Source organism: Lissotriton vulgaris, chromosome 2_1, assembly GCF_964263255.1.
Source record: "Lissotriton vulgaris chromosome 2_1, aLisVul1.2, whole genome shotgun sequence".
Lineage (NCBI taxonomy): Eukaryota > Metazoa > Chordata > Amphibia > Caudata > Salamandridae > Lissotriton > Lissotriton vulgaris.
Genome location: NC_141687.1, coordinates 1844977008 through 1845001450, shown reverse-complemented (window position 1 = coordinate 1845001450; position 24443 = coordinate 1844977008). Strand labels below are relative to the sequence as shown.

General features: G+C 45.6%; 1 protein-coding gene across 1 annotated transcript in view; it reads right to left on the bottom strand.

Moving 5' to 3' along the window:
- IQCH (IQ motif containing H) overlaps positions 1–24443 on the bottom strand; it is a 1013078-nt gene that overhangs the window by 364888 nt on the left and 623747 nt on the right. The window contains exon 13 of the mRNA XM_086958009.1: positions 7506–7778. Within this exon, the coding sequence (XP_086814135.1) occupies positions 7506–7778 (273 nt within the window). The remainder of the gene's footprint in view (positions 1–7505; positions 7779–24443) is intronic.

Genomic DNA, 24443 nt, shown 5'->3' with positions numbered 1-24443 from the left:
TTCTTCCCTTATTCTGTTGTGGTGGTACTGTAACATTTGTAACATTTGTGAAGGACTATTTGCTTGCCAGGTACTCTCAATTTTTAACACCCTATTTCTGATGGGTGGTAAGGCGTTGTCCACCAATTTAGACACAAAAAGGTGGGGATATGCCTCGCTACTATGTGCGAGTCCACTGTTTATAGAGAAACATTTCTCCAACCTGGTGTAATAATCACCCGTATCTTCGTCTGGCTTTTGTTAACAGGCAGAAATGGCATCCCAATCTTCCTTTTTTGTTGTTAAAAACAGAGGCAAGACCTGTATGAGGAGACTGGGCAACTCTTTTACGCATTCACCCAGACCTTCACCTGCCTTTCTGTCTCTCTCTTCTTTTTCTAGGGCAGTCCACGTAATCTTTTTACCACCCACCTCCCAGTCCTTTTCCTTTAGTTTGTCGAATATACCTGTAGGTAGAATTACTTTAAGTAGTATTATTATATCTGGATATGTGAAACTACCCATTTGGAGGATATCCTTCAACTCTCTATGAAGTCCTCGAGGATATTTTTCGTGAGAGGGCACCATTTTTTTCATTTCCAATTTTTCTAACTTGGTGAGGGGAGTATACACATGTATTCGTTGCAATGTGCCATCTGGCTGTGGTATGGGGTGGACTTCTCGAAAGGGGTATTGGCCTATACTGTAAGGTTCGTGATCTGATGTAGCTAAAGTAAGATGCAGGTAACGGAGGCGCAGGTCCAGAATGGTATTGATCAATTCCGGTCCCCGAGACATCCATCTATCTGTCACTACTTCTTGTAACAATTTGTATAGCTTATCTGGTCGGTGGAAGTTATTCTCGTATAAGGTAGCCAGGTGTTGGACGATATAAATACCTGCTAGCCGTTGTTCTGTTCGGGGAAGAGCCAGAAACATTTGTGCTACTATATCTGGCCCATATACCCGGTGCTGTGATATCCAATGGGTGGCAGACCGGGCCAATTCTTTTTCGTGTTGGGTAAGAGGAGGCTCATTGTCAATCCATTCACCCAGGGCTCTTTCCGTGGACTGGAAAAGGTCCTCCGAGGAAGGATCTAATCTTTTAACTTTCTGTGACACTCGCGGGGGTCGCCACTTGGAGCCATGACAATACCGCGCTACACCCAGGAAATTCATCCTACCTAGTGTCGGACCCTCATCTTCCTCTGAGTTGTCTTCCTGTGTAACTTTCTCAGAGCGAATAGTGACAATTTTCTTAACCAATCTTTTAGTTTTTTTGTCGATCTGATGTCCCAGATCATGTGCCCCTCTGTGTATTTGATCACTAAGGTCTATTAACTCAGAGTCTACGTTCCCATTACCCGGGTCTAGTTCCGGGATCAAACAATTTATGATGAACAGCAGGAGCAGTCCCCTGATAGGAACTTTTCTGTTCTTCATGACCTGGGCCAGAGTATCCGGACCTTCCCCTGTTCGTATAAATTCATAAACTCTATCCAAATGTTTCGTTATATCAGGGACCTTTTGGAGTTGACCCAGGGCTTGTCTTAGTCTCTCTGATATTGTGGCCATTGGGCCGTTACCGGGTTCGGGGTCATAAGGACACTCAAGAGGCGGGACATCATCTTTATCCTCAGTTCCGTTCCCGGGTACTCCCAAATCAGAGGTGGAACCACCGGCTACTATCTCAGGTGCACGTGTAGACGGGCGTGCTCTAGGCGTGTTAACATAAGCGGGGGTGGTTCTGACAGATAGGCGGTGAGAAATTTGTCGGGGACAGTGGGAGTTATTTTTACTGGTGATTCGGGATGTTCTTCTATAATTTCTTCTGACAAAACAGGATAAATGCCAGTAACAAGGGCGCTTCTCTCTCTGTCTGCCTATACAGCTAAGACCTTCTCGCCTTCTTCCTGTAATTGCTTTTCTTTAGCCTGCTCCGACATTCTCTTACTTTTCTCAACTTTCCCAAGTTCCTTCTGGGCCCTCCTATGTGCCTCCTTCCGCCATAACTCAATGGCTTCTGTCTATTAGGGCCTCGCCTTTCTTTTCCATTACTCTTCCTCCACTATCATAATACATTCCATGTCCCATGTACCTGTGGCAGGCCACCTATACATCATTTCTAAATTCTCGGTATAGTCTACCCAGAGGTCTAAGAACAATATGGCACCCAGTCCATGTTTGTTATACATGAAATGTCTAGGCGTGTCTCTAGGCGGGACTTTAACCGGTTTCTCTAATATATTCTTTTTTGTGCCTATCGTAATTTAGAAAACAGAGGCATTTTTAAACTCGACCAATTAAAAGCTTGAAATATACAAAAATACTTTATACACTAAAGTATAGTGCAACCATACCGGTCCCACGAATGAGACTCGTCTTTACCGTGTTCCCAAATGGAACCCGTCTTTATACATTCCCAGTTGTACTCACCGAGAAGCAAAACTTGAAGACCTGGTCATCAGACTCTTGATTCTTGCGCAGGAATATCGGGGCTCAAAAGACCTCGGACTCGGTGCTCTCACTGGTCGGGCTCTGGGTTGGGACGCTCCGCTATCTCCTTCACCGCCTCGTGTGGATGATCAGTCGCAGTCCGTCTCCTCCTCGTCTCGAGGGAGTTAGCGGGAACACCCCGCTGTTGTGCACTTGAAGTCCGTCGAAAGTAGGGAAGGGACAAGGACCCGACTTACATCGCCGGCGCGTAGGGAAGAGGGAGCGTCCCTGTTCAGGCGCCAATTCATGTGGTAAATAAATTATTTACACTGTCGGAATTTCTATAGATATCAAAGAAGGGTAATACATAAAATGAGGAGCAGAGTCCGTGGTCTTCGAGTAAAAGGGCTTTATTCCAAAACTCGAGTTAAGGGAGAGCTCCTTCACCAAGCGGGTTCAGGAGTAGTCTGCTTTACTTGAAACATGACAGCACTTATATACATTACTTGCATAATCAAAAGAAGGAGTTTCCCTGGGCATGATTCAATTATCCATGATGCAATCATATAGAAGACATAGCAGGCTTGTTTTTGTTTAAAGAATAACTTGAATCACATTTAGACATAGACAAACACATGGCATCAGGGTGATTGTGGTGACAAGTTACAGAATTACTAGTGTCTGGGGACAGAGAATCGAGGCATTGTTACAGGGCCATTTCTGTCTGAAGGGTAAAGAGAACGAGGCATTGTGTGCTCCTTACTTCCACACAAGGGCGGTGATGTTTCACAATGGTATGTGTGTGCAGCTGGGGAGAAGGAGAATGGGCCGTGGTTAACTATTCTCTTCGTGTCTGTCTTGTGTACTTGATCAGTTTACTCTTGATTGCTGACCCAACCCGTGGCTGCCCCCGCAAGCTGAGAGATCATTGATGAGCGATAGAGTTGATAGAGTTAGGGAGAGGGGGAGAATTGTACGAGGCAACCATCTAGCTGACTCCGTTCTGTTTAAGGGAAAATATCGAACAGGACGGAAACCCGTAAGATACATGATGGCTGGCCATCATTCTTTGCATGTGCCAGTACAACGAAAAGAAGACAGGGAAGAGAGGGGGTATAACAGGATTCATGCTTAAAGTAGGAAAACCGGCTTGCCTGGTCGGTGTTAGGGTGGATAGGGTGCATGATGGGACACCAGGAAGAGAAGAGAGTTTTTAGTCAACTTTCCACAATTTGACTAATTGGTCAGCTTATCCCCACTGCAAAGGCAAACATTATGGTACAGCTGCCACTCTTAGACCTCTGGTAAGTTGTCAAGCAGCTGTAATGGTAGCTTTAAAAAGGTGTGTAACTTTTGCAACATTAAAGGCTATTTAATTTCTGCTTTAGTGCATACTGACACAGCCAATGAAATCATCATAAATTCCCATTGACCTGCTTGGTGGTCCATTTAAGTAACTAAATATCAATGTTGGAGCGTTTCCCCTGTTCATTCAGGAGACTAAGGCACAATGTTGAGAATAGCGCATCTAGTGGAGAAGTGTGGCTCACTGGTTAGAGCAGGCAGACCCTGAAGCAGAGGTCAGACCCGGGACCAGGGTTCAATTCCCGACGCGGCAGGGTCTTGAGCTCAAATGTCCATGGACTCGATAATTCTCGCTACGGTGCCTGACCTAATCATGGGTTCACAATCTGCAACTCTGGACATTAAGCTTGCTTAATCTCCACAACGGCCCCCCCCGCGGCGGGATGCCTGGCTTTCACCTTGGGGATGCTCTGTAGGGGCTATCTCACAGGGAAAAGCCAGGACGGGTTCCCAAGGCAAGCGCGGAGATACCCCTTTGGGGGTCGATTCTGGCGCTATATAAGAAACATAATAATAATAATAATAATAATCTTGCTACAGCCCTACGGTCACTTCACATCACATCATGCTTTACGGCAGGTTTTGGCCCATCGTCACATGCTCTACTTGTCCTGTCTGCCTATTTGTAATGACAATGATATACAATTTTCCTGCCCTGGTTGATGTACTCTCGTAAACTGTTTCTTGATAAGCGGCACCTGCCTCTTTGTCACTTTGGGCCTGATTTAGAGTTTATCCAACTCAATAGGCAAACCGTTGGGACCCAGACATTGCCCCCTACTTACCTTAAGTCCAGAAGAACATTCCTGAAAGTTGTACACAAGTGACTGTATGCAGTATATGTTTTAACCAATAGGATAACATTACCACATCAAAGCTACATATACAAGTTTTTTTTTATACTTAAAAAATATATAACTCGAAAAGTACTTACCCAATTACGATGATGTTGGTGTCTAACATAACATAACGTGTATTTGTAAATTGCACGTTCACCCAAGGTTATCTTGGCTCTGAATAACAGATGTTTATAGTTACCCATCTTAATAGTACTCATTTTATCAACTTCAGAAGGATGAAAGGCTAAGTGAACCCACAGGGATTTGTACCTGTGACCGTGAGGTCAAACACAGGCCCCTACAGTGGACGCATTAGTTCACTAGGCCGCCAGACCACTCATAAATTCAAATAAAAATATGTTATTTTTATAAATTGGTGTTGATCTCCTTCTTGAGTGTGTGTATTATTTATGGACTGTGTATGCAAGCCAACAAAGTGGCTGGCATATGTTTCACTATTCTCAGATGGCTACGTAAAATTGTCTGGATGTTGCCACCTACCACCCAGAAGACCGTAGTCAATGCCTTAGTGACATCTCGGCTTGACTACGGTAACATCTTGTACCTGGGTGCAAACAAAGCAGTAATAAGACGCTTACAACTGGTACAAAACGCTGCGGCCAGACTGCTTTGCAGAATCCCCAGATACGCCAGGATCACTAAACATCTCAGGGACCTGCACTGGCTCAGGGTCGAAAACCGGATTCGCTTTAAAACCCTGGGCTATCTGTTCAAAATCAAAGCTGGGACTGCTCCCAAGTATCTTCAAGATCTTGCCAAGCCTTACCTTCCCAATCGCAATCTTCGTTCAGTCACATCAGCGAATTTTGCGGTACCAAGGTACAAACGGGCTAGAATGGGCGGAAGATCCTTTTCATATCTGGGTCCAACTCTTTGGAACACACTGCCCACTCAAATACGCAAAGAAGAAAACTACAGGAGTTTCAGGAAAAGCGAAAAACCTGGTTGTTTGACAAATAATTGGCTTTCGGATCTGTTCTCTCTCTAGTTGTGCCCTGTGTTTTTGCTGATCCGGCGCCGGGAAACCCTTTGTGGGTAGCTGTGCGCCTTACAAATGTTATAAAATAAATAAATATAAATAACCATATGCCTAACACTTACCTCTGATGAGCCTATGGCTGCTGGACCACACTACCACAAATAGAGCACCTTGGGATTGTTTAAGCAAGTTCCTGCCCACTTATAAGGGATACCTGGTCTCTTTACATAGCATACCTCTTTTTGGTATACTGCATAAAGAGTCAGCTTCCTACATACCTCATTACCAAAATCTAAATCAGGCCCTTTGTCTTTAGGTGGAGCTACAGCCACGTCTTCTAGTGACACTTGGATCATGACAACGCTTTTTCAGTTTAGTTCCAGGTCAGGTTAGACGGTGTGAAAGGTGAGTTGAATATGGGGTCTAGTCACATGATGTGTGTTTAGATATTTTTAAGTTACAACATCTGCATAGCTTTGCTGCCCCCACTTTTGCAGACAAGGTGTTATTGGCTCAGCTCTTTGCATTGGCAGATTGGTTCTGCTGCCAACTGTACCTCCCATCCCTGTCCTATCACTGCCACTTCAAACGAGAACTCATCTTGTAAGCCAAGGCTCAGGCTTAGAGCTCTGGAAACCTATAGCAAGCCACTGTGGAGAGACAGGGTCAATTTATATCCCACAGCACCCTTTTCAAAGCTTCTCCATTACATTCTAACACCTATGCTCCCCATCCCTGAGCCCTAAGGGAAATGTGGAAGGCCATGCATCTTTCTCCTTCCAAACTCCTCTTTATCCCTTGACTCTACGTGTAAATATACTGATTTGCAAGAGTGAGATTGTTGACAGAAAAAGATTGTCTGCAAGCATTGTTAGGAAGAGCTACAGAGAACATGTCAACTGCTCGCCTGTGATCTGTTCACTCTGCTTAGTTTCTTTATTACTCAAGACCATATAGGCTGGTTGTATTGCTTGTTAAAACCACCATCATAGCGTACCTGACATCCATACCCTGTATTCTCTCCATCCTTACTCCACCCAAGCCAAACCAATTTCACCTTCTATTGTTGTGTATTAAAGGCGTCTGCTGTGCCCCCAATTTAACTCCCACTCACCTCTCCTACCTTTCCCCCAATCTCCACATTTTTACTTCCACCCTTTCCCTTCTTTTAGTCTTTCTCTGCCTGCTCGATTAAGGCTCTCAGAGCATTTGTAAGTGCCTGATTAACCATACATCTGATCGCCAGGTTCTACATTTTGACCTTCTCTCCATCTTTACTTCTGTCCTACCACTTTTCCTTCTCAGTCCCTCACTCTGAAGAGTCTTGAAGTGCTCTGATATGGCCAAAAGGTAAGACATTCAAAACATTAAAAAGAGTAAAAAATGAGAGCACATTTCACCATTTTCCTGTTCCACTTCCAGTTGAGTATGCTGCTGACCACCAGTCCAATCCTGTACTTATCTTTACTCCCAACACCTCTCCATTTCTTCTTCCCATACACTGTACTCTGACCCCTGCCCATGTCCCTATTGTTGGGATGCTTTTTTTCTTGTATTCAAATGTCATTCTTATTTCCTGAAAGAGAGTCAAATGCAGAATTTGAAATTGAAAACAATAGGTCACTTTCAAAGGTGACAGCTGCAAGAGGGATGTGAGATGTGAGAAAGGAAGGTGGACAGATATCTGTGGAGTGGAATAGAAACAGTACACGGTGTAGAATGTCCATGAGGAGTGAGCTGCAATAGACACAAAGGAATGGAGGTTTAACGAAATCAGTGAACATAAAAGTGATAATTGTGCACATGTGGAGAATATACGTATATGGAAACATTTGGCAATCTATCAGTCTTTTCAGAAGCGACGAGGCAGGCGGCCTTCACCCTACCTGTTGCAGACTGTAGATGTCATACTCCCCGGGCGGCATTGGCACACCAGCACTGGCAAATATCCGTTTGCTGCCAGACTTGGTGCTATAGAGGCGAGCCACGTCCGGCTCAGAGCCTAGGATTGGCACATCTAGGATGTCTGCCACAGCCAAGTCATCCTTATGCAGGACACCACCAACCATGTAGGCTTCCTTCCCTTGGATGAGGTTTTGAATGCGTTTGATGGTCTTGGGACTGAACTTCAGCAGAGTGGCCAGGCACATGTGATGAGTCTGCAAAGACAATATCAGTTAGCCTGAAAATGATATTCTATCACATAACTGGACCAAATATAAAACATTTTCGTGGTAGGGGTACCACAAGTTCGAACTTGATCCTCAAAAGGTTAGTAAAGTGTTATACAGGGGTGACAGATAATTCAGTGTTAGAGGTATAGGGACGAGGAGGTTTGTGAGGTAAGGTTTCAGTTAACACAGCTGCCGAGTTTGACACAGTTGCAGGCGTTTACGGAAAAAATACAAATAGCGTGCTCAGATCAACCGATATGACATGCATTAAACTCCTAAGAGGGTACTGTGTTATATCATGGGATATGAACAAGATTCAGTGAGCACCAGACATGCAATGTGTACGAAGCACTCCTCCGATGTACTCTTTTTCCAAGAGGCACACGTGTTAGGTATGAAGTGCAGTTTACTAGACCTCCATGACTAAGCAAGAGTTTATCATGTAGGTTTTACCAGGGGATCTGGAGGGCTCATAATTCTCCTCCAGAAGTTCTTCCCATTAGAAGTATCAATAATCAGCACTGACAGCCTGGTGCAGTTGTGATGGTGACTGAATCGCTAGAGGAACACCAATGGACGCTTACTAGTGTGTACATCCCCACCAATGTAGTATACAGCACTCTGGTCTCTTAGCAGTTTTCTAACTGAAACCTTACTGTGGATGTTGATCATGGACCGAGACAATATTGCCTTTATGGACCCAGCCTTACATGTCAGTAGGCCCACCTCTTCCCATTGGACTGCAACTAGAGCTATATGGCCAGTCTCGTTGGCGCTCAGTAACACATGGCGAAGATGGCACTTGCAGCATACCTGCTACTCAGCTCCCTACCCCCCCCCCCCCCATCACTCAGTCTCCTGAGTCGACTATCTCTTCGTACTAATGACAAAAATAGCTGGCATAATCCTGCTAAAGGGATTATCGGACCATTTCTGAATAATCCTAGTACGGTGCCACCCGGGCACTAGGGGACACACATAGTAGCTGAAGGATAAGGAATAGATACACTTTATCCGAGAGGAAATATCTGCATTCTTTGAAATCCGTTTTGGGACAGTGTCTTCATCAGCCACTCTTCAGGAGGCATTAGAAACAGTAAATCAGGGGACAGGCCATATCCTTCATCAGGGTGCAACCAAGGGGCAGAGTACCTGAAGTAGCGGCACTTGAAGACCATGTTAACATACTAGAAAAACAGTTAATGGTTATTATGAATGATGATAACACACTTAGACAGCTCAGGTCAGCTAGACTTTTGCTTTGCTCAGGCAAAGGCTGCTTGAAACTGGGAGAGTCACCTAGAAAAACTTCCTAACACGGGATTTACAAATCTAGTGATAAGGCTGACCAATAGGGAAGTGGAAGCCAGGTGAGTCCCAGCAGGTCTCAACCCTCAAAGGAGAGTTGGTCACTGATCAAATTGCAACAGATAAAACATTTGCTAGTCATAATAGGCAATTATATAAGGATCAAACCCCATCGCAGAGAGTAATCGAAAATCCCATCATAAAAGACCTCATTAAACATGCTCTATGACCAGAGTATAAACTAGAGTTAGATTTCCTCATAGTCTCTGGAGAGATTCGGGAAGCCATTTCTGGGATGCCACCTGATAAGACACCTGGTCCCTCCCGTCTCATACTAGAATCTAAAAAAATATATATTCTTCACTTATAATAATACTCCTAAAGGCAACAGTTGAAGAAGCCCTTTGCCACTGTTCCTCTGTGGTGCCACAATTTACATCAACTTAAATAAAACCAGACAAGCCGCCAAAAGAATGTTCATTATATTGCTCAATGTTCCTATTAACAGTGAAAAGAAACTACTTAGACAATAGATTGATTAGGGTGATACTCACTATAGTTCACAGTGACCAAAACGCCACCGTTAAAGGTGCCTTCATGTGGCCCTAGCGAGGGCCAGGACACTCTAGGGCTCAGAGGGTATGTGCCAGTCCCGAAATGTCTTTGATGCCGAATCCGATGGAGAGTTTGCTGCCTGCACTGCACCACCTAATTAAACAAGGCAGTACAGATGCAGAAGGCTAAATGCCATGGCAGGGTGGCAAGGAAAAGCAGAGGTGCAGGGGGCATCCCTGAAAAGAAAAAATAAGCAGGGGCACCATGGTGCATCCCCCATAAAGAATAAAATAATAAGCACAGGGAGGGGTCGGTCAAATAACTGCAAAATAAACAAGTGCCAAGATTGAGTGTGTTTGTCCTGTGGTGAAATATCCACAAATCAGGACACAGTATCACTATGTGAGGAAGATAAGCTACTGTACATCAAACAACCTGACAGAACCATCCCAAAAGTAATTAATGAATTGCAAGTGTATGTGGATGCTTTTGGCCCTTAGGCAAACGGGAAAATCAACCTATGTCTCAGTTACAGGAGATCCAACAATTTGCCTGGCTTTGGCCCAAATGCACCAAGCAGGGAATCAGAGATCATTTTAGGTATTTGGGTATGTACGGCGTGGGAAAACCATGCAATTGTTGGGATCTGAACGTAGCTCCATTGTTCCAAAGTACAAAGTAAGATTTGGAGGAATGCCGTACTCTTCCAACTTATATATATGGTAAGGGAGCAGTGTTTAAAATGATCTCATTACCTTGCTTCAAATAAGTTTAGCAAAACTAGCCACAAATACTGGGAGTTGATAAATACAGAAAATGTAGCTAATATAAAAAACACATATATATACACATGTATGTAAAAATAGTTCAAGTGAATTTGGCCAAAATGATCGCTTTCACTTCTTTTTTGAAAAATGTTGTAGAGGGGTTCAGTCTCGTGTCAGGAGGCAAGACTTCCATATCCTGGGGGCCATTCCTGAGAAGGTCCAGTTGTATGTTTTCTTCTTGGAAAATCATTGTGGTTTCAGTAGAAGGTTATCAGAACTCCTGGTAGTTCTGATACCACCCGATGGTACCAACTTCTCCGCTAGATATCTTGGGGTTTTGTGGTGCAGTGCCTTGTGTGTCATGCAGGCAATTTTCAATTGGATTCTGGCTTCGATAGGTAGCCAGCTGAGGGCACGAAGGTCAGGGGAGATGTGAGAATTTCTTTTGGAGCCTGTGATGAGTCTAATGGCTGAGTCGATTGAGGCTCCAAGGGGGGCTGTCGTAGATCTGGAAAGGCCGCAGAGAGCGACACTCCCATAGTCCAATCTGGTAATAACTAGAGTCTGAACTGCGTGTTTAAAGTCATTTGCAGGTATGAAGGGTTTCAATTAGGCCTGGGCGGTAAATTCCGTTCCGCTCGCGGAATTTGGGAAATTTCACGGTCCACAGAGAACGCAAAATTGCCCAAAATTCTGCTTTCCGTACTTCGCAAATTTTTTACTTGAATGCGTTCTCAAAATGCGTGTTCGCAAGATATTTCCCCCCGAGCACACAAACAGCGATTGCGAACAGGAAAAAAGTATCGCGACCAAGCAATTCCGCGTGTTCGCAGATTTTTTGCGTGTTCACAGAAATTTTTCACCGTTTCGTGGAGATTTGCGTAATGCGATTACGCAAATTCTGCCCACCCTTCTCAGGGTATTCATCTGAAAATGTGCTCCTTTAGTTGCTGCGCTGATGTGATTTTGCATATTAAGCTTATTATCCAAAGTTATTCCTAGTGATTTCACTGAGTCTATAATTTGAAGTGGTGTTTCATTCACTCACGGGTGATGGTTGTTTGGCTGGGGGGCGATTATGAGGAATTCTGTTTTGAGGGTGTTTAGCTTTAAGTGGTTTTTGGCGAGCCATGTCTGTGTTTTCTGTAGTGTCGAGTTAAGGGACTTGATGTCTTCAAGTGAGTGGACCTTACTGTAGAGTTGTGTGTCGTCTGCGTACATGAAATATTGGACATAAGAAGTTGAGAAGCTCGGTGAGAGGTAGCATAAACAAAATGAAGAGCGTCGGAGAGAGGAAAGAACCCTGGGGTACTTCTAAAGTGACAGGGGTGGGCTTAGATAAAGATTGATTGATCCTGACTCTTTGTATTCTGTTTTGGCGGAAGGAAGTGAACCAATTTAGAACTGTTCCAGATAGTCCCATTCTATGTTTCAGGAGGTCTAGAAGGTTTTTGTGGTTGACGGTATCAAAGGCTAAGGATCGGTCGAGCACGATTAGCAAACAAGCTTTGTTTTCGTCCAATATTTGTAATGCGTCTTCTATAATGTGGGTCATCGCTGATTCGGTACTGTGCCCTGTCCGAAAACCAGATTGGAATTGATCGAGCGAGTTGAAATGGTCTATGTGGTTTCTAAGCTGCTTGTGAACACATTTTTCTAAAAGTTTGTCCAGGGTAGGGATGTTGGATATAGGGCGATAGTTATTCAGGTCAGACGGGTCCGCCGAAGGGGATGTATGACGTTACAACGCATGCTTTTACCACGCATGCCTTTACAACGCGGTTTTTACAACGCATGCCTTTACAACGCATAGTTCTTTGGGGCGCTGGATAGTGAATAGTTTAATTTACTATTCCAACTCCAGTCCCCGTGGATAGTACGGAAGGTGTTGGATAGTACATTAAACCTATTCCCTATCCTAGAGCGCCCCCCAGCGCAATGCGTTGTAATGGTTTGCGTTGTAAAAGTTGCGTCGTAAAAGCACTGCGTGGTAAAAGTTGCATTGTAAAGGATGTTCCCCGCCGAAGGTTTCTTCCGGATGGGGGAAACCTGTACAGCTTTGAGGATATCTGGGATGGCATCTTGGAGAAGGGAAGTGTTTATGATCCTAGTCCATAGAGGCACTAACACTGGAATGAAGTATTTTAGGTGGGTTGCTGGGAGAGGGTCAATAAAGTGATTGGAGGGATTCAGAGTTGTGAATGTTTTTAGGATATTTTCTTCCTTAATCAGTAAAGTTCTATAGGCCGGTGGCGTCCCCAGGGTGTATTTCCAAAAATGTGTGTAGGCGCCATATGATGGAGGACTTGAAGTGGTGGACATTCACGGGCACTGTTGGGCTTTGCAGCTCTTCCTCATTTGGTGACAGAAATGACCCAGCATTCAGGCTGGGGGTAGACCTCAAGACCTGGCCTGCAATCTATGTTATATGGAGCAGGAATCCTAAATACACCACCATTGGTCACCAGAATATCCCATATTAGCTGACATAATGCCCTAAAACATAACAAATGCACTCCTCTATAGCATGGTATGTGGCTCGCCCACACAGCTTGCATGAATGGATTCAAAATCTTGAGACCTCCTAGTCATATCAAAACTGCAAAATGTGTTGGTGTCCAATCACATGAAATCATTCGAAACATTAACAACAGAATTTTTGCCTCGGACACATGGTGTGCAGCTTGTAGCTCTCCATCCTTGGGAGCACTCACTACCCCAATCTTATGACGGTATGATAGCACAGTGTTAGCTCCCGATTCTTGCAAGCCACCTACTACCGAGCTTAAGACTTTGCTTATGAACATTTTCATTAACAGTCTGATTTGCTACTGAATGAATCCATTTAAAAGTGTTAGAGCTTAAGAAACCTGTATTACTGGATTTCTCGCTTCATATTGGCACTAGCTTGATGCTTAGTCCTGATGATGAACCTCACAAAATAAGTTTATTAGAATCGAAACATTGATAACATATACTAGAGGGCTGATTTTATTTATGATGTGGTACATCAGACTCTGATTCTGAGTTGTGTTGTGGAAATTTGTATTCATATTAGCCCCTAGGTTTGTACATGTGCCTTTTATATAGCACCTGCACACTTTAGTTCACTCACTCACTTTTACTGTACCATTTTTGTGGGGGCACCTTTTTGCGACGCAATGTTTTCATATTTACTCATATTGTCTCTGAGATGTTTCTAATGCAAATAAACTGGATTTGACTCCTTCAAAAAAAACAATCAATTTGAGGCCTACACTTTACCCGCAGGGACGAGTACTCTGTTTTATTACTGATTTGCCCCGGTCCCCAAGGTAATAGGGCTGCACATTTTATGTTGCACATATCTACACGTAAAGGACAGCAATGCTATCAGTGGCTGATTTCTGCAGAATGCACGTATCTGCTCATAATAGTATTTGCAGTTGCAAACATTAGTGCCAACAGAAGCTTTTCAATTGTGGCCAGGTGTATTTCTGCAAGGAAAAGTATTTTTTCACAGCAGCCCAAGATAATAGCAGCTGGTGATGAAAACTCTGTTAACCTGTTTTGAGAAGAAATGTGGCTACTTGCTGAATTCCCTAGAAGCAGAGACAACCTCTCAAAAATACCTAGCTCTGTGATGTGTTTGGGTATTCTCCTTTGAGTTTCTACTTGCTAGAGTCTCATATCCTAATATACGAAGAGTGTGCTTCGATCTCATACATTTTGAACCCCTGCCAGTTCGGTAGGCAAAGTTCTGAAGCATGCCGCAATATTGCTTTCTATCAATACTGGACTTCTTGATTGTCTACGCAGCACATTGCAGCACCCACTTGTGATGCACTTGAGGCCGAAAAGTTTGGAAAGTTGGTCAATACATAACGGGGACCCACGTACCTTTTCTTTTGTGACATTGGGGTATTTCCAAGATTGAGAAACATATTAGCAAATACCAGGTGCCTTATATAAAAATAGTATGTTTTTGGTGAGGTAGCGAGCTGGGACAATTACGAGTGCTGTTGGGGTGCGCAAGCCTTGCAAGCTGGTTGATACAAATTTGAACAGGCGCGTTCTGTTCCGAAAGCCCACCAACGACAAACACAGATGCGCACAGATGTCCATATCATAATCCGGACTCTAACTACACCCTCGTAGAAACATTCAATTTTGAAAAGCAAATCCCACCAATGTGCCCCACAGATGCCTACTACATTAATGTGCAGGTGGTAGGTTCACGGTCACCGGCTGCGCTTCCGGGTTGTGTCATTACATCACCACGAGGGCTAGTGATAAGTATGACTTGTGAGAGTCTCCTCTGAAGGTGTGTCTGCCGTTTTCACTCTTTAGTCTTAAATGGACCGTCTAATTAATCAGCACGAAAGCTGTGTGTGCTAATAGTGAATGAAGTAGTGTATGCGGAAGACCGCTGATACATCCCCAAAGAGGCACACCGGTATGGATCACAAGAAGTGGTTCAAAGTTCATTTAACAATGATATTTATTTTCTTCAATTCATTATTTTCATGTAGCGTTGGTTTGATATTAACAGCATATCAGAAGACAACGTGTTCGTTTGAAGTTATCATATGAACATTTAGCTCCAATGCATTTCGGGCTTAAGAGCCCTTGATCACGGAGAGCTGCAGAGGAAGAGCAAAAACGAGTGTCAGGGAGTGAGTAGACTGGGGGAGTCGTGGGGACATTTACTCGTGCTAATGGTGTGTGGGCTGGGTAGTTCATGAACATAAATAAACGTGCACGGGGCTAGAGTGAGGTATTGAGGTAGGTGCAAGGAATTTTACTGCGTGTGCAACTGAAACCGAGCATTATAAAACGTGCATGCGAGCGCTTTTAAGCAGGCGCTATTGGGCATAGCAATTACGGGGGAAACCCAAGTCTTACTTCATAGTGACTGGTAGCGCGAGGCTCCGCTGTCCACAGGTATCCAGCTCGTTGTCAACAGTGTTCGAGTGAAAAGCTACCGCGTATGTAGGAAAACAAGTGATGACGGACTAACGTCAAAGGTTGATTCATGCGAATGGGAGTGGTTAGTGGGGAAAATACGGCGGCCATTACAGAGAGGAGGATTACTACGTGAGGGAACAGTGACAGAGTGTGAGACAAGTAAAAAAATGTGCAAAAAAATGTGAAAATGGAAAACGGAGGATGGTGAAGCAGACAATTAAACAATGTCATAAATACATCTGAGCAGATTATCAAAGGAAACAGCTAAATTCAGTGCGATCATTGAGCCCATGGGGCTTAAGAGTCTGCAATAGATAAATCCATTCCATTTCTCTCCTTAATAGCAATTTAGTATTGTCAATACCTTCTTTCTTAGAAACCATTTCTAAGACTATGAATTTAAGTTGGGCGATGGTGTGGCGTGCATCAATAAAGTGCATGGCAATGTTAGATTTTTCCAATCTCAATCTTATGTTGGATTTATGCTCATTTAGGCGAGTTTTTATTTTCCGTTCAGTCTTCCCAACGTAAAGTTTGCCACAAGGACATTTTAGGGCATAAATTAAGTTGGAGGAGTCACAGGTGGCATCGACTTGAAGTTTGATGTTGTGTCCTCTCATCGGATGCTGTATAGTGTTACCTTTGATGACGTTATGGCAATGATTACAGTTCAGGCAAGGTTGAGTACCACGGTGGGGTTTGGGTTCATCGGTGGGCCTAGCAAGAATCTCTTTAATGTTTCTACTCCGAGTATGAGCGAATATCGGAGGCTTGTCAAAGATTCCCTGAAAATCAGGTTCATTTTGTAGAATGGGCCAATGTTTCCATATAATCCTTTTGTATGCTGGGCTTGCCGTGGAGAATTTTGAGACTAATACCATGCGTTGTTCTGGGCTTTTCAAGGTTTTGGCCAGGCTATTAGATCTGGAGATGGTGGCTACACGTGATTGTGCTATTTGTAAGACAGTGTCGGGGTAACCTCGTTCACGGAATCTGTTGTACATTTCCATAAGGCGTCTGTCAATAATAGTGTCATCAGATACAATACGTTTGACTCGCAACATTTGAGAGAACATTTGATGTTCACATCAAAAACACACCAGAAGGAATTATCACGGATCTTCATAGAAAGAGCACTGATCGCAACAATTCTCTCCACTATGCCAGTTTCCACCAAGGCTCTTTGAAGAAACACCTCCCGTTCTCTCAAATGTTGCGAGTCAAACGTATTGTATCTGATGACACTATTATTGACAGACGCCTTATGGAAATGTACAACAGATTCCGTGAACGAGGTTACCCCGACACTGTCTTACAAATAGCACAATCACGCGTGGCCACCATCTCCAGATCTAATAGCCTGGCCAAAACCTTGAAAAGCCCAGAACAACGCATGGTATTAGTCTCAAAATTCTCCACGGCAAGCCCAGCATACAAAAGGATTATATGGAAACATTGGCCCATTCTACAAAATGAACCTGATTTTCAGGGAATCTTTGACAAGCCTCCGATATTCGCTCATACTCGGAGTAGAAACATTAAAGAGATTCTTGCTAGGCCCACCGATGAACCCAAACCCCACCGTGGTACTCAACCTTGCCTGAACTGTAATCATTGCCATAACGTCATCAAAGGTAACACTATACAGCATCCGATGAGAGGACACAACATCAAACTTCAAGTCGATGCCACCTGTGACTCCTCCAACTTAATTTATGCCCTAAAATGTCCTTGTGGCAAACTTTACGTTGGGAAGACTGAACGGAAAATAAAAACTCGCCTAAACGAGCATAAATCCAACATAAGATTGAGATTGGAAAAATCTAACATTGCCATGCACTTTATTGATGCACGCCACACCATCGCCCAACTTAAATTCATAGTCTTAGAAATGGTTTCTAAGAAAGAAGGTATTGACAATACTAAATTGCTATTAAGGAGAGAAATGGAATGGATTTATCTATTGCAGACTCTTAAGCCCCATGGGCTCAATGATCGCACTGAATTTAGCTGTTTCCTTTGATAATCTGCTCAGATGTATTTATGACATTGTTTAATTGTCTGCTTCACCATCCTCCGTTTTCCATGTTCACATTTTTTTGCACATTTTTTTACTTGTCTCACACTCTGTCACTGTTCCCTCACGTAGTAATCCTCCTCTCTGTAATGGCCGCCGTATTTTCCCCACTAACCACTCCCATTCGCATGAATCAACCTTTGACGTTAGTCCGTCATCACTTGTTTTCCTACATACGCGGTAGCTTTTCACTCGAGCACTGTTGACAACGAGCTGGATACCTGTGGACAGCGGAGCCTCGCGCTACCAGTCACTATGAAGTAAGACTTGGGTTTCCCCCGTAATTGCTATGCCCAATAGCGCCTGCTTAAAAGCGCTCGCATGCACGTTTTATAATGCTCGGTTTCAGTTGCACACGCGGTAAAATTCCTTGCACCTACCCCAATACCTCACTCTAGCCCCGTGCACGTTTATTTATGTTCATGAACTACCCAGCCCACACACCATTAGCACGAGTAAATGTCCCCACGACTCCCCCAGTCTACTCACTCCCTGACACTCGTTTTTGCTCTTCCTCTGCAGCTCTCCGTGATCAAGGGCTCTTAAGCCCGAAATGCATTGGAGCTAAATGTTCATATGATAACTTCAAACGAACACGTTGTCTTCTGATATGCTGTTAATATCAAACCAACGCTACATGAAAATAATGAATTGAAGAAAATAAATATCATTGTTAAATGAACTTTGAACCACTTCTTGTGATCCATACCGGTGTGCCTCTTTGGGGATGTATCAGCGGTCTTCCGCATACACTACTTCACTAATATTCGCAGGTGTTTTGACGGATAACACCACCTATTGAGAGCACCCAGAACTTCTTGAAATTACCTGAACGTATTTACCTTCACAGTTGTGCACCCCCCTATCTCTTGTGACTAATAGTGAATGAAGGCATTGGCATGGAAATGCCAAGTGAATGAAGGTAAAAAAACACCTTTGAGAGTGTCTTGACCTTAGCGCGAGGAATTAAAGAAATCAAATAAGACACAAACTAATGAGTTGAGAGATAGATGGGATGGAGAAAAAGTGCAAAAACATTAGAGAAGGGGTAAAAAGTTGTATGAAAACGGGGGTCAAGACAGGAAAAAATGTTAACAAAAATATATAAACCATTTGGAAATAATGATACACCAAGCAAAATGAACTACTACAGTTTGCTACATAGAAATTAGACCAGGGCAGACTATATACTCGTGATGAAGAACGTCAAATGCTGGCAAGTGATGACAAATTACAAGGCCAGTGATCACAGTCGTATGAGATAGAAGAGGACGGTCCATACATAACTGGAAGGCAGAGCAGCACCGGGTGTGTAAGCAGTGTAACTTTCCATTTCTACTGCTCAGGATTTGAAGAAACCAGTGCCGTATTGAGAATGTATGGGAAACCTGAAGCTGTTTGTGCTAGCCCAAGAAAGCTGCAGACTACACAGCTCGGGTGGAAACTTCAGAGTGGCTATCACATATCTATCTATCTATCTATCTATCTACCTACCTACCTCTGACGCTGCTAAGAGCCAATGATCTGATCTTCGCAAGCAGAAATAATTCCGGAGAAATAACCGAAGGGTGGATGTTAATAGAGTGAATTCTGGGCACAGCAAAACAATAAGTACGTTATTTCATAGAAAATGCTGACTTTAACTCTGAACTTAATTAGAAATACAGCTGATGCCCAGAACATGCTCAAATTGGAGCTAGCTCCGATTGTTACACCTGACCTGACCAAACACTGCCAATCACCTCCCACCCCCTACCCCTATCGTTGTACTGCATCCTTAACTTTTACGCCTCACCACTTTCAAATGTCACTAGTCGTCACTGTACAGGGTGTACGATTACATATATACAAACTGCAAAACTATGTTGCACCTTGGCATCTCTTTTCATGCATAACGCCCAGCAACATGTCGGCCACGTCACTGTTACACAAATAAATGATGGACGGAATGCTGAATAAATCATACATTCACCCCCAGTCAAGAGATCTGGGTCAAATCCATTGTTCTTTTACTCACCATGCCACCCCAGTTTGGACCCAGCCATATGCAAATCAGTCTTGACCCTGTGCCTCATGGGAACAGTCCAGACCGAACTGCTAAACCAGGTCCTCCCTGGACCGGAAACAAGCATCCTGGGACCGGTTTCTGGGTATTACCCTTCATCAGCCAGGCTAGGTTGAATACAGTGGCACAGTGAGCAAGGGACCCACATCTGGGCATACCCATCCCACTTAGGGTGCAAAGTGCTACACAAACAAATGATGGATGGAATGCTGAATGAATCATACATTCACCCCCAGTCAAAAGATCTGGGTTAAACCCATTGTTCTTTTGCTCACCATGCCAGCCCAGATTGGAACCTCGGGCATAACAACAAAGGCACCACTCTTGGGCCTCACCTCAAGCTAACACTTCAGTCGAGCATAGGAAACTGAAAAAGGCGCGCTTCTCTTACTCGACCACCTAGAAAGCACTTTGGGTAGGAAAGTGATCTACAAATGATGCCATAATACAAGCAATGGTGAAGGATCTGCGCAGAGCGTTTCGCTATCCACATTCCTACATAGCACTGTGCCATGTTTGTGGTTGACTGTTATGTGTGTTTGGGTACAGTATGTATAACGGAGCTGCAACTCTCTCTATGATATACTCTGGAATACATGCAGCATGCAAGAAAAACACAGCCTTCGTGATATTTCTTAAAGCGCTTGGGAGTTAAATGTTTTCGGTACCATTTGCAACCTAACACCTATTCTTCTCAGCCAGCATCCTCTTATTAAGCGCCCTCTTTCCGCTCCACTCGCCTCATTTATAATGTTGTACACGATGAATGCATTATTAATAGCCGCTGGGGTTGCGACCTCTGCTGTAGTGTAGCTGTTTAAATTGATAAAAGCTGTTGAGGTGAGGTTGTGTAATCGTTCACATCTTTAGTGTTCTCCTAAGAGGCTCTCTGGGAATACCACTAATTACTACGCATCTGTATTTATTTGATCCACGCAGAATCCTCCGTCTGTCACTCGGATAGAGGCTGCCGGCCTCTGCATAAGAGTGATTCATCGCAGCAGTCCTTCTGGCACGGGCTGGGAAGCAGGCAGCTCCCACAATCAATATGCAAACACGAGAGGAAAAATACCTCAGCGGCGGGGCCCTTCTCTCGGCGCCTCGACGCCGACGCGGGAAAAACGCAAGGCCTGCTCTCGGGCAAAAGGATGGACTGCTTGGGCTGGGGAAGACAAGATGCTACATAAGGAAAATGTATATTATGTGTAGCCCGAAAGGCCAGTCTAGTGTGATCAACGAGGCTGCCTGCAAAGTACAGGCAAGATGACCCAGTCACCCCTTCACAAACATGGCCGTCATTCAGAGACCCATGAAATGCCCCTTGCGACCCCTGGCACTGTCTGTGCGACCTCAAGCGTCAGCAGTGGCAAAATCAGTGGCAGTAGCAGCTCGTCCTTATGGACGTCAGTGGGGGCTTCGGTCACCTCGTGTTTTTTGTCCATTTTTTATTACACTAATAATTAATAATATTACATTATTCGCTATTAGTTTAATCAAAAATGGAGTACAAATAGCTGGAAAATGACTTTCAGGTGCGGCCCGTGAAGGTAAGAGGGGTGGGACCAGATGTGGGGAGGGGGGGGTCGGAGGGAGGGGGAAGAGAGTCCAGAGGTTACGACAAGGAAACTTAAATAAAACAAAAAAAGAAAAGCGCTCCCTGCATCGCCGACAGGGCGATGCAGCAAACGCAAGTTAAGTGTTTTTCTTTTTTTAAGTTTAAGTTCCCTCGTCGTCATCTGTCTCATCGCTCTTACCTGCCCAAGTCGTGCCACTGCCAGATGACTTTCCCCAGCAGCTGAGGTACGTAGAAAAACATGTATGTATGTTGTGTGCGTGCTTGGAATGTTGAGTGTGCTTATGTAAGTGAGAGTGTGTTTATGTGTGCATGTGTAGGCAGAGTGTGTGTGTGGCAGGCGGGCAACTAGGGCCAAATTTCGGGGGGGGGGGGGGGCTGAAAAATATTTCGGGGGGGGGGGGCTAATTCTTTCAACCACAGACAGAGCGGCTGTAAGAATGGGTGAACACACAACAACAACCTCATTTACAATTAATGGTCTTTTAAAGACATGTTAAGTACTCGGGTGCGGCTGCAATTAAAGATGCTCGCCAGCCCGCGAAGACGTGTCAGTCCGGCTGACACACACGAGGGGGGATGTTGGGGGGTGGGAGGGGGTGTGGGGGGGGTTAAGCCCTGTGAGCCCAATGGGTGTTGCGCGCCTGTGTGTGTGTCTATCTGCGAATGCGTGTGAATGTATAATCATATGTACGTATGAGTGCAAGAGAAGGTCAAGGGGCATGTGAAGTCCCTTCCACTACCCCATACATTTTGGTGAAGTTACCTTAATTTTTTTTTGGTAAATATATTTTTATTGCAGCAAAAACAGGCATTTATGACAGTGTATATTCACCCTTCCAGACATTTATCCGCGTGCATGTAGACCCCCATTTCAACCTTCACACAGCCTTTTAGCTCACACCCCGGAGGTTGAGCGGCGCAAATGTAGAAAAAGGTCCATCCTGGGGGGTGTCGCATGGATCGGTGAAATTCGTTGTCTGGTAGATGGCAAGGCCACTTTTCGGTCCCCTCAGTCCCACCCACTTTTGTAACTGGCAACAGTCCCAACCAAACTTCATCCCTCTCGCCAAACTCCCCCCCCCTCCCCTACCCATCCCTCCCAAGACTCCTCCTCCGTTTCAGCATCCCCCCCCTCACTCCCCCCCTCCCCTCTCCCCTTCCTCCGCCCCTCGCCCCCCTCCTTCCCCCAACCCCCCACCCCTCCCAGGCGTGTCAGAGTGCCACCAATGCGGATCCGCATATTATTCTGTAATCCCAAACCCGAGGCAGATTGTCAGGAGCAAGCAACTAAGAATGACGGTCATCACATAGGAATCAGGGGAATAAGGGGTGGAGGTCAGGCCAACACCGCCTCAGACAGCTACTCTGCCGGAGCAGGGCTATGCGCTGGGGTATCTTCATCCTCTAGGTCCAGGAGTTGGAGGTCGAGGACCAGCCTCTCCCACGCCCTGGCCCTCTCCAGTGCCATGTCATTGTCCGCTCTAAGCGCGGTCTGCATACGGAGTTCCCCTTCACACCGGGCCCATTTGTGTAGTTCAGCCTTCCATTTCTCTATAGTGGGACCTCTACTTGATTTCCATTGGGATGTGATGGTTCGCTTCGCTAAGAGTAGGCCTAGGTCCAGAAATTTACTAGTGATTTTGTTCTTTGACGTATGTGGGAACCAGTGTAGGATGCAGTGTGCCATGGTGAATTGCAAGTCCCTCTCCGTGATTTCCCCCAGAATATCCACAACCTCCCGCCAAAATGAAGTTAGCTGTGGGCAGGACCAGAGCATGTGTTGAAAGTCAGCCACGTCCGCTGGACAGCGCGGACAGTTCGCCGGGTGGGACGGGCAATATGTATGCAGCTTGTCAGGGGTCAGGTATGCCCTGTGTAGGACGTAAAAGTGCACCAGCTGGAACCTAGCGTTGCGCGTCCCGTTCCGGGCCCGTTCCACTATGCTAGACCATGCCTCCTCAGGTATGTCCGTCATTAAGTCGGCTTCCCATTTCGTTTTCAGAGATAGAAGTGGGGCAATAGTCTCCGAGACCATGCGCCTATATAGGCATGTGACTGCTTTGATTGTTCCTGCCATCATCACTATGTATTGGCAGCCCAGCGAAAGCGGCGGTTCTGACATGCCCGTCCCCCAGTGTTTGCGGATCGCCGTCGTCAGCGCTGCGTGGAGGAGGAAATCCCCCCCCGCCAGTTCAAAGCGGTCTGGCAAGAGGTCAAAAGGCAGCAGCGCTCCATTCTCATATAGGTCCCCTATGGACTCCAGTCCCTGCTGCCCCCAGCTCTCCAGTCGGCGCCATGAGCCCCCGTGCGGGAGTGCCCCACATAGTTTCAGTGGGATCTCAGGCGCATACGGGACCTTGATGCGACCCCTCCGTCGGTATCTGTTCCAGCATTTCCGTGCCGTCGCAAATTCCTGGGTGAGGTGAAATTCTCCCAGCGGGAGTCCCAGGACAATCCGGGCCAGCACCTGAACCGGTCCCGCCGGCTCCCCGATCCGTCTCCCTCTCTTCTGGCTCTCGCGACCCACTGTGTCAGCCATTGTAGCTGGGCCGCCAGGTAATATAGCTCATAGTCTGGCACCGCTAGTCCACCCTCTGCTCTGGGACGGAGAAGTGTGCTGTGTGCCACCCTGCGTCTGCCCGCCCCCCATAGGAAGCCGACCACCATCGACCGCAGTTTCCGGAAGTAGCTCACCGGGATCCAGATCGGGAGGGTCCTGAAGAAATAAAGCAGCCGCGGCAGGGTTACCATTTTAAGTAGTGCCACTCTTCCCATCAGCGAGAGTGGAAGCGTGCCCCAGAAGTCAAGGTTCGACTTGGTGAGCTGTATTGCCGACCCGATATTGCCCTCGAGGATGTCTGCCTGATCATGAAAGATTGAGGTGCCCAGGTAACGTAGACCCCTCTCCTCCCACGTCACTCCTTCCGTAGTCTGGGAGCAAAGCCTGCGTGGGCGGGCCGGGAACAGGTAGGACTTCGTCCAATTTACCCGGAGGCCAGACACTCTACCCAGAGATTGCAGGAGGGACTTAGCCCCGCGCAGGGATGCTGCAGAGTCCGCCAAGAACATCAGGAGATCATCGGCGTATAAGGCGATGTGGTGTACTTGTCCGTAGACATCCAGCCCCTGATATGCCTGTCCCTGCCTGGCCCGTGCCGCTAAGGGTTCGACCGCTATGGCAAATAATAGGGGGGAGAGAGGGCATCCCTGGCGGGTGCCCCTGCCCACCACGCACATCTCCGAGATTATCCTGCCAGTTCTAACCCTCGCTGTGGCGTTGCGGTAAAGTAGCGACGTCCAGTCCACAAAACCCTCGCCCAGGCCCAACGTGCGCATGACATGGAAAAGGTACGGC